Source organism: Trachymyrmex septentrionalis, unplaced genomic scaffold (assembly GCF_001594115.1).
Source record: "Trachymyrmex septentrionalis isolate Tsep2-gDNA-1 unplaced genomic scaffold, Tsep1.0 scaffold23, whole genome shotgun sequence".
NCBI lineage: Eukaryota > Metazoa > Arthropoda > Insecta > Hymenoptera > Formicidae > Trachymyrmex > Trachymyrmex septentrionalis.
The window spans coordinates 78,716-94,993 of record NW_017305386.1 but is presented as its reverse complement, the minus strand read 5'-3'; the positions used below and the strand labels follow the sequence as shown (position 1 = coordinate 94,993).

Here is a 16,278-nt window from a genome sequence, read left to right as displayed (position 1 = left end):
ATAAAATTTCATCTTGCATCGTGGCCGAAATAATCTCTTTCTTAATGAAAATAGTCAAAGCATAAATCGGATTTATGAGAAAATAACAGAAGTGTTTGAAGAAATGAAACTTTTAGAAGGCGAAAATTAGAACTGAAATGTAAAAAATGTAAAATTAGAACTGAAATGTAAAAAAAGCATTTACGCTTCTTTTACATTTTGATGTTTCAATTTTCGCTTCCTAGAAGTTTCGTTTATGCTTCTATAAAACTCCCAGCAAACGAGAAAGAATTGAAATGGATTTAGATTTTCAGAAATATTGATTCACGAATTTTAAAACGAATGCTTTTCAATCCTGAATGCATTTTTATTCATTTATAGAAATCCATTGCATGGAGCATATCTCTATGCCTTTTAATCTAAAAATGATATTAGCTTTTTCTGTGCACAACTGTGAATACTGTTCAATTCAAAATTTTGAATAGGAAATGCAGGTTTTCAATTCAATTGCATCCAATTGAATCTAATTGAATCAAACTGAATTTAATTAAATTCAAAAAAAAGCTATTTAAAATACGAATTCGGATAGAAAAAATTTCAATCCATTTTAATCCATTCTCATTTACTGGACTTCAAATGTATGTAAAAAATGTAAATGATTTGATATCGCGGAATGACACGTACGCCTGTATTACATTTTATGTCTATTTTTTTGACAATTTGAGTTTTCTATATGTGAAGAAAAAAATTATTTTTAGATACAATTTCGGAACTATTCGAGCCTGGCAAGTTAGCTTATGCCAATTCGTATATTACAAATTCTTTTACAGAGTATAGTCTAATATGTCACTTCTTGAAGCTTTTCTGTGATTCTGTTCCTTTCGATACTTTCAATACATTAAATCTTGTTCAAAGGTCTGCATTCTCCAATGCAAATTATTTTTGCACGGTTATCTTATATCAGTAATTATGGTTATCCTATTCTTTATGTATAAAAGAAAATATTTATTTGAAAAGCAGTTCTCGAACAGAAGGAGTACATAATTATAATTTATCAATATATATATAAAATATTTTCATTTTCGCATAATTTTATCCATTTGAACTTCCTTATTGCTTCATTGGATTCATATACCTTTTCCTTTCTAATGAAAACTCTCCTTAGCCAAAAATTGCGTAAAAGCGAGAATTTCTAAAAAAAAAAGAACAATTTTTGTTAATCTTCCTGTAATAATATTTGAATAATTGAACTTAAATATATATATATTCCGCAAACACAATATTAGTAGTAAGCCTGCTTATAGCGAATTCGGTCACTTTTAGTTGCACTACGCTAGGTCAGTGCATACTAAAAGCTGCTTTACATAAAATTAGCGAAGTTAAATGTAAAAGTATATAAATATTTTAAACGATTAACTAGCTACTAATGATCATTTATTGTTTGTCACGTTATTTAACAAAATATATATGTATCATTTTATTGTCAAAGTTGATTATATTGTATCACTGCATTGAGATATTTTATATAAAGCAGCTTTTAATATGCACTAGTCCAGTGTAGTGCGAGTGATCGAATTCATCATTCACATGCAAGCGTCAAGCAGCAGAAGCAGCAACCAATCAATAAGGCGATTTTTACAGTGACGTAAAAAATATTTTTTACACTACTGCCCGTATCGCCCAGCTTACTACTCTATTATAGTTGCGGGGTAAGGATGCCATCACATGCGACGTAACCTACGTAAGCGTAATTTGCGTATTCTAGTAATTACTAGATAGAATATACGTTATGCCATTCTGAAGACTGACATTCACATAGGGTGTATTTTAGAGAAATGCAATCAATTGTTGATTAGAATTTCTGTTGTACACTCTAACAGAAATGCTAAATGAATTTACGATTGGTTTTCGTAACGCATCTCGAAAAATATGCCTCATGGGGAACCGGCACCTTTCCATTGCGTACATATGAGCGGATGATTGAATAAATTATTAAAATTAAGTAGTTTTGAGAGATTACTCTTAAACTTATTCAACGCATTTTTACATAAAACGAAAGAATCTGACAAAAAAAGCGTCGATCTGCCCTGTAATCTAAAATATTAAGCGTTAAAGTTAATGACTATTGAAGTTAGGAAATCTGTGACAGAAGCAAAATAAGGTCTATAATTGTACTGTTCCATATGAATTTCGACTGATTTCGACGCGATGCAAAAGGGCGCACGACTTCTATAATTGTACTGTTACAAAATCGAAACCCATATTTTTTCAGACAGAATAAGCTAAAATGAGCCAGAAATTGGATTCGACGCATGGTTCCACCATGTTTCGGCGTAACAACAAAATAACGTAAAAAGCATAAAGTAACTAGACAGAAACTGATGTTCAAGTGAAATAATATGATTGGTCGGCGCAAGTTACGCTTACGCAAGTTACGCCGCGTATGACGGTAAAAGATACGCTCGAAGTAAATGTACTAGCAAATTCAACTATACTGCAACTTTGAAATAGTGCACAAAGATGTAATTTTAACTACTACCGTATGTATATGTATGTATTCGCACAAAAATATCCGTAAGTGCAGCCACAATAAAAGAAATAGGGAATACAGATTTCAATCAGATATCGGACACCGAAATACACGGTTTCTGATAGGTTGGAATCATTTTTCTTATGTCAGGCTTATAGTGTCATTATGTCAGGCAGACATTTGTATAGTAAAAAAGATGCGCAAGATATAACGACATCGACAACTATCGGTAGATATATATAGAATAGTACCCCTGAGGCGCGATTTCGTAACCACTTTACACGCCTACCGACAGTTGTCGATGTCGTTGCGCAGCTTTTTCACCATATAAAATATTTGTAAAGACAGTTACGGAATCGCGCCCCTAAAATAACACCGAAACTGAAAATTGGATAGTCTCAGATCATAATCGTAATCGAATTGAGATTTTAATCCATAATGTAATTTCAGTCCGAGTTTCTACCTTATAAGCGCACAATATATTATAAAATATTATTTTAGACATATTTTAGAATATTCAATATAATGTTTTAATAATATTTTATTAAAATTATATAATATTAAATAATATTCCTAAAATATTAATAAATGGTTATATATCCACTCCTGATAATATTATATGATTCTTAAACAGGTAATTATTTAGAATACGGACTGCACCTCCGATTTTGATGAAATTAGGTTCATTCAACGCGTTTTTTGTTTGCAATAAAAGAATATGTAAAAAAAAAACCGTTAGGGCGGCCCCGCAAACCGAGATATTAAGCGTTATGTAGGGTCTATAAGGAGTCTGTAAGCGGAAGTCATTACAACCGTATTCATAGACCTTCCTTATTTTGAAGGTGGAGGAAGCCTCCATGAAGGATTCCTCGATTTGTCAAGGCCTCCTTGTTTCATAAACTGATTTCAAGTCTGCCTTCCCGAAGAAAGAAATATTTTAGGGATTTTAGTAACCTACTAAAGGTAGCATGTCATAATATACAATATGTATACAATATAGCGATGCTCGTAGTAATAATATTCTGACAATTGATGCATTCGGTTCGATGCGTTCACAGTATTTCGCACTTGGTACGACGTTGAGTAATTTCTCGTTCGAAAGAATGTGTATTGCGAGCAGCAACGTAACCGGCAAATCTCGTTGGAAACGCCGGTAAGTCTCGCGCACTGAACCGTCTCGCGGTACGTGTATACCGATCACGTTATGTGATAGAAGGCACCGGTGATACGCGACGACAAGTCGATTGGTTCGCACTTAATTTTTCGCTAAGATGCGTTAAGAGCGAGGAGCGATATATGATGTACATTGATCGGGATCCGATGGCGAACTCACTATTCTCACACGAAGCGTGTGCGCGATCGATGATTTTCTGGATTTACGCAAGGGGAGTTGCGTGCCATTTGAGACAAATAGCGTGATTAGCACAGGATCGAGATATGCTCGTGTTTTGATCGCTTGGTGTCGACGCGCTGTTTGCTTGCTTCAAGAATATGAAAAGATTATAACGATAATTCCGGAACAAAATAACATAAATATATGTTTATAAATAAACATAAAAATCGATTAAATCGATTAAACCATGAAATACTCAATACATTTTATTGCACTATTAGATAAAATATGTATTTCATAATTCAAGATATTTGCATTTTATTTTTATACTAAAATTAAATCAATGTACAACGCTTTAATATATATCAATGCTTCCAATCGAATTCGCCATAATGCTTATTATACAAAGAAGGAGAAAATACTTTTGACGTAGTTTATTTCCGGAAAAAAAATTATCGAAAATAATTATCAATGCGACAGATCTAAATTAAAAGCTATCGAAAGTAAAAAGACCAGTGTGATGAACTAAATTTGGTAGTTTGATTGATTATGAAGGCTGCACCTCCTCCTCAAGGAAACTCGTAATCTTCCTTGAGAAAAAGAAGCTAATAAGGCTCCTTATTTGGTCAAGGAAAGTTTATAAAACGTGAAATGAAGAACAAGGAATCCTTATTCCTCAAGAAAGAACTATGAATACGAGTATTAGCCTTAAATCGATAGTTGACCAATCAACGTTAGTCGTATGTACAAGTTGGCTATTGACCAATTTCACCGATTAAGTCTAATACTCGTATTCATAGAGAAATCCTTCCTTGAGAAATGAGGATTTTTTGTTCCTTATTTCACGTTTCATAAACCTTTCTTGATCAAAATTAAAAATGTTTGAAGGTGGCTAAGAAATACAAAATATAAATAATAGAGAGTATATAGCCACACCAATAGATGTTAACACAAGTTATATATTTAAAATTCTCATATAAAAAAGTAGACGTTTCGGTGAAGATTTGACCATCATCAGTACAACAAAGATGACAAAAAATAAAAAATTTACAAAAAATTAATTAAACAATATTCGAAGGTAGTACAATAATATCAAGATGACATTAAAAAAAAATTACATAAAATTGAAAGCAATGCTCGCAAGTCCGATAGATGATGAAATAATTTTCCAATCGCTTATGGTATGAATTTATAGCTTGAGTTGAAGTACAGAGAATTAAAATTAATATTTAAAATCTTTTGATGTATTCTTTATTATAATTATGATTCCTGTTTTCATAAGAAGCAATGAACGACTTCGTGTGAAAATACGGAATTCCCAGATTCTAAATAAGTAAAATTAAAAAAAAAATTATTACGCTTTTAACAACTTTTCCAATACAATACTTGTAATTATTATCGCGAAAATTACTATCAATTTACAATGAACGATCACTTACCATGTATCTTATGACACAAATCCTCGCAACTATAACTCGGAGTAATAAAACTTAAAAGCCGAACTCTTGGAACACTGTTTAAAAAATTATTTCTGACAATTACGAAGAACTATAGCTAGCGGCAGTCTATATATTATACGAGGAAAGGAGAGAAAATAAGAATGAATGAGAAAGAGAATAATTCTAAGTGTGAGTAGAGGGGCTTTTTCCAATGGTAGGTAAATTTCAGGGAAGCGTTCTGTGTCACTCTGTTTAAACCTTTTTCTTGTCATTTGATATGTATCATCTCGGAGACCATCCTTTTATAATATTATACGAATGTTCGAAATCAAGAATGCTAGCATTATCCCAGTCAATCGTATGATTATTATCAAATTTGTGACAAGAAGTAACAGACAAAGAATTAGTAGGTTTTTTTAAATCGTTTATATATTCTTTTAGTCGCGTCTTTAGTTTCCTTTTTGTCTGTCCTACATGAAAATAATTGCAGTCATGACAGTTAATTTTATAAACGACATTCGAATGATCTTCATTTTAATTTTATCTTTACCTGTTTTTATGAAAGTGTTCATACAATTCATTGGTTTGTAAGCTATATTAAAGTAGAATTTTTTTGTAAAGAATTTAAATTTTTCCAAAGTTTTTTTGTAATAAAGAATGGTAAAAAACTTTTTAGTACTAGAGAAATCCGAGTTAAAAATATCTTTATGTTCTTTGATCATTTCGAAATTATTGGGTCGTCCGGAAAATACGCACGAACTTTCCAGACGACCCAATATTTTTGAAAGACAGAGTTCCTATTAATCGTTGTAAATAAAAATTCAGATGGATATCTATTTTGTTGGAAAATTTTGATTAGAGAAATGATATTATTCTCATAGAATTTTGGATGGGAAAGGAATAGGATTCTGTTTAACTGTCCAATTACAACATCCCTTTTATGTTCTATCGGATGATTAGAAAAAAAGTTTAAGTATCTTCCAGAATTTGTAGGCTTCTTATAATTGTCAAAAATAATTCTCCCATCTTCAATTAAAGTTTTACATCCAGAAAATTTATTCCTCTATTGTCACCATATTCGACTGTAAATTTCATTCTTTCATAGTAAGAATTAAAAGAGCATAGTATTTTATTAATGTGATCGTTTGGAGCTGAGATAATAATATCGTCCACATAGCGATAATAAAGTGAAATATGTGTAGTTAATATCTTAAAAATATTACATTCCAAATTTTGTATTACCATATCCGCTAGAATTGGAGAGAGAGGAGATCCCATGGGCAGACCGAATATTTGTTCATTAATTACATCATTAAATTTAAAAAAAATAGACTTTATAATAATTGAAATTGCTATTTTGAACTCGTGGAGAAGTATTGACGTGTTATTGCATATCAAGTTCCATCTTTCCAAGACACTTTTTAATACTAACTCATTAGGAATATTAGAGTACATAGAAGTAATGTCAAAAGATATGATTTGGTAATCTTCCTGTAATATACCATATGACATACCATTAATTTTTTTAACAAGATCAAAACTGTTTTTAATGTAACTAAAATTTTTTTAAATACTTTTGTCAATAACATTTTTTAGAAAAACAGCTAAATTGAAAAAGGGACTGTTGATACAACTAACAATCATTCTTAAAGGATAACCATCTTTATGCACTTTGGGGAGCCCATAAGATCGGTTAATCTCCATCCGATATATACAATTTTTTATATAAAGATTGATCAATGAAACCTTTAGTCTTCCAACGTGTCAAAAGTGTACGTATTTCCGTTGTCAATTTACTAATAGGATCTTTTTTTAACGTTCTGTAAGTGTTGCTATCAGACAAAATTTTATGCATTTTATTATTATACCATTATGGTAATCCTTAAAGTATAATCGTTATATTGCCCTTATCCACTCTAGTAATTAACAAATCAGGGTAATTAGCAATAAACTAATTGAGTTCTTTAAGCTCTTTTTTTATCAAAATATCATTCAAATTATTCGAAAAACTAAATTTTATATTATTCAGAATAGATATGACCTCTTTTCTAATAGAATTCTTTGTTCTTTCATCCAATTTAACTAAATTATTTTCTATATGTTTGATCAATTCTATTGTAATTTTTTCCTTATTAGTAACGTTATTCGGTAGATTGAAACGTTGACCTAATTGTAATATGAATTTAGCATTTTCAGGAATGTCAATATTACTGAGGTTAATCAATCAGTTCTTATTTATGTTGTTTAATTTGTAATCAAAAACAAGTTTCTCCGGACCGACATTATTATGATGTGTAACGATAGAATAGTAGTCCGGTAGTCCTTTATAGCAGCGAAGCGTGGTCACTTACATTACAAGACGAGAAAAGATTTAGGGCTTTCGAAAATAAAGTACTTCGAAAAATCATCGGGGCAAAACGCGATGAGGAAACGGGCGAATGGAGAAAATTACACAACGCAGAATTACATCAATTATATAATAGTCCGGATATTATTAATGTCATAAAATCGCGTCGATTAAGATGGGCAGGTCACGCAGCGCGTATGGATGAGAATCGAATTACATATAAAGTACTAATTGGTAAACCGGATGGGAAAAGACCATTGGGTAGACCAAGACGTAGATGGGAAGATAATATTAGAATGGACCTTAACGAAATGGGGTACGAGGGTCACAAATGGAGGGATCTTGCCCAGGGAACAGTGGCGGGATTTGGTATTTGCGGCAATGAGCTTTCGAGTTCCTAACGCCTAATAATAATAATAATAATAATAATAACGATAGAATTGTTCCTTCTAACATCTTGTGTTGAAATTTTATTGATTTTTATCGGAACGAATTCTTTGTGACAATATCTAATATTCTGTTTTGTAGTGGCAATACTATAAATAATATTTTTAATATTCTCATTATGAGTACATATTTTAGCAGATCTTAAAATATCTATTTTTTTATTAATATTATAATTTTCTTTCTTTCTTGATCAAACAAGGAGCCTTATTACCTTCCTTTTCTCAAAGAAGGTTACGAGTTTCTTTGAGGAGGGGGTGCAGCCTTCATAATCAATCAAACCAAATTTAGTTCATCACATTGATCTTTTTATTTTCGATAGTTTTAATTTAGATCTGTCGCATTGATAATTATTTTAGTTTTTTTTTTTTCGGAAATAAACTACGTTAAAAGTATTTTCTCCTTCTTTGTATAATAAGCATTATGGCGAATTCGATTGGAAGCACTGATGTATATTAAAGCGTTCACTGATTTAATTTTAGTATAAAAATAAAATGCAAATATCTTGAATTATGAAATACATATTTTATCTAATAGTGCAATAAAATGTATTGAGTATTTCATGATTTAATCGATTTTTATGTTTATTTATAAATATATATTTGTTATTTTGAGTATGTACGATAGTTTTAATGTGCATCAGTGGGCAATAAGTGCGTCCAATCGAATTCGCTATTAGTTTTATTTTTGTCCATTATTGTTGCAAAATTCTTAATCACGACTTTATTTAATTAACAATGCCTTTATAACCTTTATTATTCGTAATTCATGATAATAGGTTTGCATATACTCTATATTATGACATGCTGCCTTGAGTAGGTTACTAAAATCCCTAAAATATTCCTTCCTTCGGGAAGGCAGACTTGAGATCCATTTATGAAACAAGGAGGCCTTGGAGAATCGAGGAATTCTTCATGGAGGCTTCTTCCAGCCTTAAAATAATGAAAAACTATACGGGTAAGACTTCTGACTACAGACTTGTAGATTCAGCATTAAAGTTAATGATTATTGAGGTTAGGAAATCTGTCACAGAGACAAAATGAGATCTAGAATTGTACTGTTCCACTGGGGTTCGACTATGGTTAACATGATGTATGCAGTTGGACGATATATTTTTCAATTTACGATAACATATTTTAAAACTGCCTGATGATCATATATAATTTTAAAAAAGAAAATGCATTCGGATTGAAAAGAATTCATTTAACGTTCGCGAATGCGTTTTATTGAAGAACTGAGTCCGTTTCAATTTATTCTCGTTTACTGGGTTCATATATGTGGATTATTATATAATACTCTTTTAATAGCTTTTATTACTTTTATTGGAAAAGAAATAAATTACGCCTACTATTTATATACTTTCTTCCACGATCCTCTTCCACGAAAGAAGAAATCAGATTGTTGATAGTCTCTTCTGTCTTGTAATCAATTGATTTCATACAATCGCTGATACGAAGATACCTAATGCATACAAAACATAATAATTAGATATTGAAATCTCATTTATCACAGCTGTTCTTAAAAAGATGAATACATATTATGAAAGAATTGATAACCCTCCGTAGCCCACTGCAGGAGCAATTCAAGCGCTGGTCGATAAGATGTTCCCTTAATTAATTCTTGCATTAATTTGTCCTTTAAAGATATCTTGCTTCTAGCGTTTTCTAAATTAATCAAATAATTCTTCAAATCCTGAAATCGCAGATTCAAATATTGTTTTTTCTATGTTAACAGAATGAAGATAATAGAGAAGACCAGGGACAAAAGTAACATTTTCACTTTAAAGTGTTATAACAATTTAAATATAATTTACATTTAAAAAATATGTATCTTTAGATGTAGAATTTATTTAACTACAAAATTTTCTTTGGTTTAATTTTTTTATGTAACTAGAAAAAAGTTATGTTTGTTTAAAGACTATGAGGAATTTTGTTACAATCGTCCCAACCCCGTGAACAATTGTAACAGAGGGGGGATAACTGTACTACATTTGCCAAAGGTACATAACACAACTATATAAGTCAGACTCTTTCTTACAGCTGCTCGAATGGATAACTGGCCCTTTATAATCTCTTTAAATGTCTATTTATATAAAGGCACTTCTTTTATGTAATTTTTCTCTTATCTGTTCTTTTTTTTGTTAACAGCATTCTATGAAGAAAAATAACATTGTACAAAATAATACTAAAATAAAATCAAATAAGTTCGGGGACAAGTGTAACGTTACAACTGACCCCAGGCATGTTACTATCATCCCCTAATGGTATTTTATGATTTATAGTAAATTTTTTAAATAAAAATCTAGATAAAAATCAACTCAAATGTGCAAACCATCAACGTAGATAATTAAAACATTAAGATAATACATTGCACCTTCGTTATAAAGAAAGAAAAAAAAATTTAGATTTTGTGCACATAATAAAACTTACTTAATGTATGGAAAAAGTAATTTTTGCTTCTGCACTCGTATACGTTCCGCAAGAATTAGTGTGTAACGAACGATTCAATCTCTCTCTATTTACAGAATTTTATCATACAACCGCATACTCATATCTATTATTTAAGAAATATTAACGATGTTGCTATTGTCCCCTTGTTATTTTTGTCCCCGATCTCCCCTACCTGATTGATATCATTAAATTGCGTCAGGATATTCGAAAGAAGTGCAATTTCTTCCTCGAGGCCCATAAGGATTTTAAATATCAATCTTTCCCGCGTTTCCTGATCTATGCTATTTTCTGCTCCGTCTATTTTTTCACTGCACAGCAAAAAAAATTAATCAATTAATTGATGTTAAGAAGCCGATTTGTTTTCTTATATTATTTATGAATTAATTTACTTTTAAATTCAAAAACTTTTCAAACTATTCAAATTTTCGTGACTGTCGATATAAGCATTTTATGCCTGCACTTGCGTAGAATTAGATAATTGTCCCAGAGAACATTGAGACATCTTATAAGACATAAAGACGTCCTAAAATTCATGAGATATTTTTTGGAAGTATCCGAATGACATCTTTAAGATGTCTTATGCGTCGATTTACGACGTCCTAAAAATATTATCCTTAAGACATCTTATGGGCCTTCTATAATAAACCATTAATCATAAATCAGAAGTCAGAAGCTAAAAATTGATCAATCAGTCGCCAGTTTTTAACTTCTGACTTCTGATTTATGACTAGACATCAGATTTTTATGCAATTGCATATTTTTTCAGAGTGCGGATTGAAAAGTAAGACTAAAGTAGAAATGTGTTTTATTAAAAAAGCATTTTAAAAATGCATATTTATTTGTGCATATTTTGCATATTTGCATATTTGTACATATTTTGCATATTTGCATATTTTATGCATATTTGCATATTTCGTACATATTTCGTGCATATTTTGACATATTTTAAACAATTTTATGTATTTTATATTAATTCCAATGTATTTTATATTAATGTCAAACTGCACGACAATTTATCGTTAATATTTACAGAATAAATCCCTCAAATAAAGTAAAATACGTAAATATTTATCATTATCACTTTGGAACATGCAAACGTTCAGATGTTCTGAAATTAATACGTTGCTAGCTATTATCTTGTGAAGTAGTCGCGAGACAGTGAATATTATTTTGAAAAATATTATCAAATTCATAAAATAGGAAAAAGTAAAAAGAAGAGATGTGTTCTAATTAACGATTGGATAAAATCAATGGATGAAAAATATTTCATTTTTGATGGAGCAAGTGTTTGTTGTAACTTATGCAACAAATATGTATGTATATTATTTGATATTTCATAGCAAAAAACATTTTGTATATTGGTTTAGTCCACTCAAGTCCTTAAAGTTTTATATTGAATTTGTGTTGAATACGTGAAATATGTTAAATTTTTCAATTTTATATTATTAAATTTAAGTATTGTGCACAATCTAATTATGTAAATAAATTTTGCTTTCAAGATTTCATGTGAACGAAAATCGCAATTGACAAAACATTTAAACATTGCAGTACATAAAAGCAATAAAGCTGAAAATTACGATTTGAATATTAATTTAAAATATAATTCATTTTGTTATGAATTGTGTGAAACAATGGTGGCTGTAAATATGCCTTGGCATGCACTCGATAATAAAATATGGAATAATTTTTTAAATAAATATACAAATCGAAAAATTCCTAATGAATTGACGCTTCGAAAAAATTCTCTCAAAAAATGTTACAATAGAAAAATTCAAAAAATTCATAATATTGGTAAAAATTATGTTTGAATTTCTGTAGATGAGACTACAGATACTTTTGATCGTTATATAGCTAATTTAATTATTGGAAAAATATGCGAAGGTAAACTAGGAATTCCATATTTACTTGCATGTAAACAATTGGGACAAACGAATCATGCAATTATTGCTCGATCAATACAACACTGTTGACATTATGGCCAAAAATGATAATGAAGAAAAAGTATTATTACTTGTCACAGATACAGCTGCATATAAAGGGTGTCCCAAAATTAACGCAAGATTTGAATTAAATAGAAAACACAGTTTTTAGTCTTTTGATTGTTATTTTTTTTTTTAATCATAAAGTACATAGGATAGGGTTATTTGTGGAATAACACATCGGGCAAATGGCCTCCACGGCTTTGCATGCACATACGCACTTGTTTGTCGAAATTTTCCATGACCATTTTGCATAAATGTGGCTGAATTTCGTTGATGCAGCGTTGATCTCCTCCTTTAATGCACGGGTGGTTGTGGACTTGTTGACATAGACCTGTGATTTCAAATAACCCCATAAAAAGAAATCTAATGGTGTTAAATCACACGATCTAGGGGGCGATTTTGGCGATTAACAAAGCCATCAAGGTGAAAATGTGCTTCATCGCTTAGGATGATTTTGCTCGAAAAATCAGCATCCATTTGTTGATGTTCAATAATCCATTTTCACGCTCCATTTTCACTAACCCTAAACTGTCAGCTGTTAAATTGTTTTTTTTTTTGGGTTGCCAACACTTTACTGCACAAATGGCGGCAAATTCAAATCTTGCGTTAATTTTGGGACACCCTTTATGATAAAAGTTATTGATCATTTGAAAATATTTTATCCTAATATGTTGCATTTAACTTGCTTAATTCATGGATTAAATAGAGTCACGGAACAAATACGTTTTCATTTCCAATCAGTTAACAAATTAATATCTTCAATAAAAAAAAGTATTTTTAAAAGCTCCACTACGTGTTGAAAGTTACCGAGAAAAAATGGTACCATTATCTCCTGAATCAGTTATAACAAGATGAGGAACATGGTTGCAAGCAGCATTGTTTTATTCAAAATATCTCGCTGAAATCAAAGAGGTTTATATTTTTTCTTTTATTATTATTAAATTATAGTAAAATTTATTAATATGTATAACATGTTGTTTATGCAATTGTTATTTTTATTTAAAAATACAGGTGGTTCAATCATTTGATGCAAATGATGTTACATCAATAAAAATGGTTTAGGAAGTATTGCAAAATAAACAACTTGATAACGATTTGGTACATATTTAAACTCATTTTAAATATTTATCAAAAATTATGAAAAAGTTAGAAACGAGAGGTATATATGCTTTTAACTAAGTCCATGGATTTGGTAACTAATATAGAAAATATTTTAAAAATACCAGGCGAATGTGGAAAAGAAGTTATTTTGAAATTTGATTCAGTCTTAAAAAGAAATTCTGGATTTACTATAATTTCGAAAATAAATGAAATTTTGAAAGGTAATAACGTTGAAGGGCCCTGTAAAATTCCAGCACACTATTGGAGTAAATATAAATACGCTCCCATTACATCTTGCGATATGGAACATTCATTTTTTGCATATAAGATGAAGAATTACTATATAACGCGATCATTAATCTGTAGACGATGGAGTATATAAACTAATGCTTATTGATTTGGGGCGGCTACGCCGTCTCGAACGAAAAAAATAACATATCCTACCCGCTTGGGGCCTAATTATCTAGAAGTTACAGCTTAGACAGTAAAAAGCTCTAAAAAAATTATTCTTATACTCCACTGTCTTCATAGGGTAAAAATATTCCAAGCGGACACTGTCTAAGCTGCAACTTCTAGACAATTAGACCTCAAGCGGGTAGGATATGTTATTTTCTTTTTGTTCAAAGCGGCGTAGCCGCTATATTTCTATACTATATTAGTATACACACTCCACTGTCTATATGACAGATTAATGATCGCGCTATGTAGTATCACTTTAGTCAACTTTAACGCCCAATATCTCGCTTCGCAGAGTAGTCCCAGATTTTTTTTCTATCAGATTCTTTCATTTTATGCAAAAACGCATCGAATGAACATAATTTCATCGAAATCGGAGGTAACTCTTCTGAAGAATTACTCTCATTTTGTCTCTAGGATAGATTTCCTAACCTTAATAGTTATCAATTTTAACTTAATATTTCGGATCACAGGGCAGAGTGACGCTTTTTTTACCAGATTCTTTCATTTCATGCACAAATGCATCGAATAAGCCTAATTTTATTGATCTTTGAAGTGATTATGCTAAACTGTATAATTACTCGAAAATATTTGAAAGATGTATAGCGTCTTTTGGTAAAGTTTTAAAGGCGTCTAGTTCAAGATGTCTTTTGGATGTCTTTCAGACATGCATGTTCTCTGGGATACTTTATTTTCTTGTGTGGTAACAAAATGTTTTATTTACATTTTATAATAACGTTTTATTTTTTTATCTCGTATGCAATACATTCATTTCGATTTTCGATTTATTGGTGGTTTCAAGATGCTATTGATTATGAAAAAACGTTATTTTTCTAAAATCAATTATTTATATCTTTTTTTCTATCTTCGCTTTGCCGCGCAATCGAACCACCTATTTTATTCCAGTTTACTTCCGTCAAAATTCCGCAGTAGCAGATCATCGCGCGATCACTAGAGAAGCCTGCAATTGTTATCTACTTACTTCGTGACATGGCGCAATTGCTCTGTTCGATTAGCTAAACCTTCGAGCGATCTCTCAGCCTTTTTCGATAATTCCTTCCATTTGTCGTCCAGCCTTTCTAAACGTAAAAAGTAGCGCACGAGACACATGTGAAGCTCCCATGCCATCTTTTAATTCCCAAATGAAGTGTCAAGATCAACGACATAAGTAATCTGTTTTCTATTCCTGCACTAGACTGCATTAGCACTCTTTCTCACTTTCAACAAATATCACTGTAGAGACACATTCACACTTTCACCCCCCCCCCACACACCACACACACACACGCGCGCGCGCACGCACGCAATTTTCACACTCTTTGAGTTATACTTCAACCATACCTTATACTCGTTTAGACTCACACACTCCGCGATCAGATGGCGCGCTTTCACGAACACGATACTAAATTTCCCATCTAGCATACTCTCTTAGTTAGTTCTTCTTCAACTGCGACACACGTGAGATGTCGAGTTACAATTATCGCGATAAGATATTATATGTGCTAATAAACAAACGTTATTACTTGTGAATCTGAGTTTCCTCCATTACCTACATTTATTATATGTAGCAATCCGCTACAAAACATATACCTATCTTACTTCAAGTTCCAAAAATGTACACTAGTTCAGCCACAGAAAACAAACCTAAGGTCTGTTAGCGTTGTATAAAATCCCCAAATATTTTTGCATTTAAAATGAAATAGATACATATTTTGCCTTGAAAAGAGAGAAAGTGAAGATGTCGAGTGCCAAAAGTGCAAGCAACGCGAACAGACCTATATATACCTAGACCAAGCATTCTGTTCGTAGCTTGAAGCCGGAAATTGACTGTTGTCTACACTTTCTGCGACTAGTACTGCCAAGAACACATAACCTTTCTCATATATTATTGATTCCATTGATTCAAAGTATAATACGAAGAGAGAAACACAAAAATGAAGAAAATGTGTTGTATTGTGAATAATATATATAAAAAAGATTATATGTTTTTGGCAACACTAGTCGCAGAAAGTGTAGCTGAAAACGATGCAAAAAGGTTAATTGAAAAGAATATACAAGATAAAATGAGATAACGTGTCCATCTAAACTGTCAATTTCCGGCTTCAATCCCTACCACTGAAAAGCATAGGAATGCTTGATTTAAGTATATATTGGCTCCTGTACACAAAACGGCATGTTTTTAAGTCGGTCTACCATGCAAAACTTCTAGAAATAATA

At 31.1% G+C, this 16,278-nt stretch overlaps 1 protein-coding gene across 2 annotated transcripts; it reads right to left on the bottom strand.

Annotated features, from left to right (window-relative positions):
- Positions 1 to 1,061: 1,061 nt before the first annotated feature.
- Positions 1,062 to 15,314, bottom strand: LOC108748537. 2 transcript variants are annotated; one of them, XM_018486759.1, is made up of 5 exons: positions 15,044 to 15,314; positions 10,695 to 10,830; positions 9,607 to 9,764; positions 9,421 to 9,533; positions 1,062 to 1,171 (listed from the first exon to the last, which is right to left on the bottom strand). In XM_018486759.1, the coding sequence occupies exons 1-5, from the start codon at positions 15,187 to 15,189 to the stop codon at positions 1,125 to 1,127; spliced, it is 600 nt and encodes a 199-aa protein (XP_018342261.1). In that variant the 5' UTR covers positions 15,190 to 15,314; the 3' UTR covers positions 1,062 to 1,124. The 2 variants fall into 2 exon arrangements, with proteins under 2 accessions (XP_018342261.1, XP_018342262.1); XM_018486760.1 differs by lacking the exon at positions 1,062 to 1,171 and adding an exon at positions 8,832 to 9,004.
- Between the last annotated feature and the right edge of the window lie 964 nt (positions 15,315 to 16,278).

Coding starts and splice junctions, on each gene's coding strand:
- LOC108748537 (XM_018486759.1), bottom strand. CDS start 15,189: ATGGCATGGGAGCTTCACATGTGTCTCGTGCGCTACTTTTTACGTTTA. Junction 9,765..10,694: donor AATTTAATGATATCAATCAG/GTAGGGGAGATC, acceptor CTGCGATTTCAG/GATTTGAAGAATTATTTGAT. Junction 9,534..9,606: donor TATCAATTCTTTCATAATAT/GTATTCATCTTT, acceptor TGTATGCATTAG/GTATCTTCGTATCAGCGATT.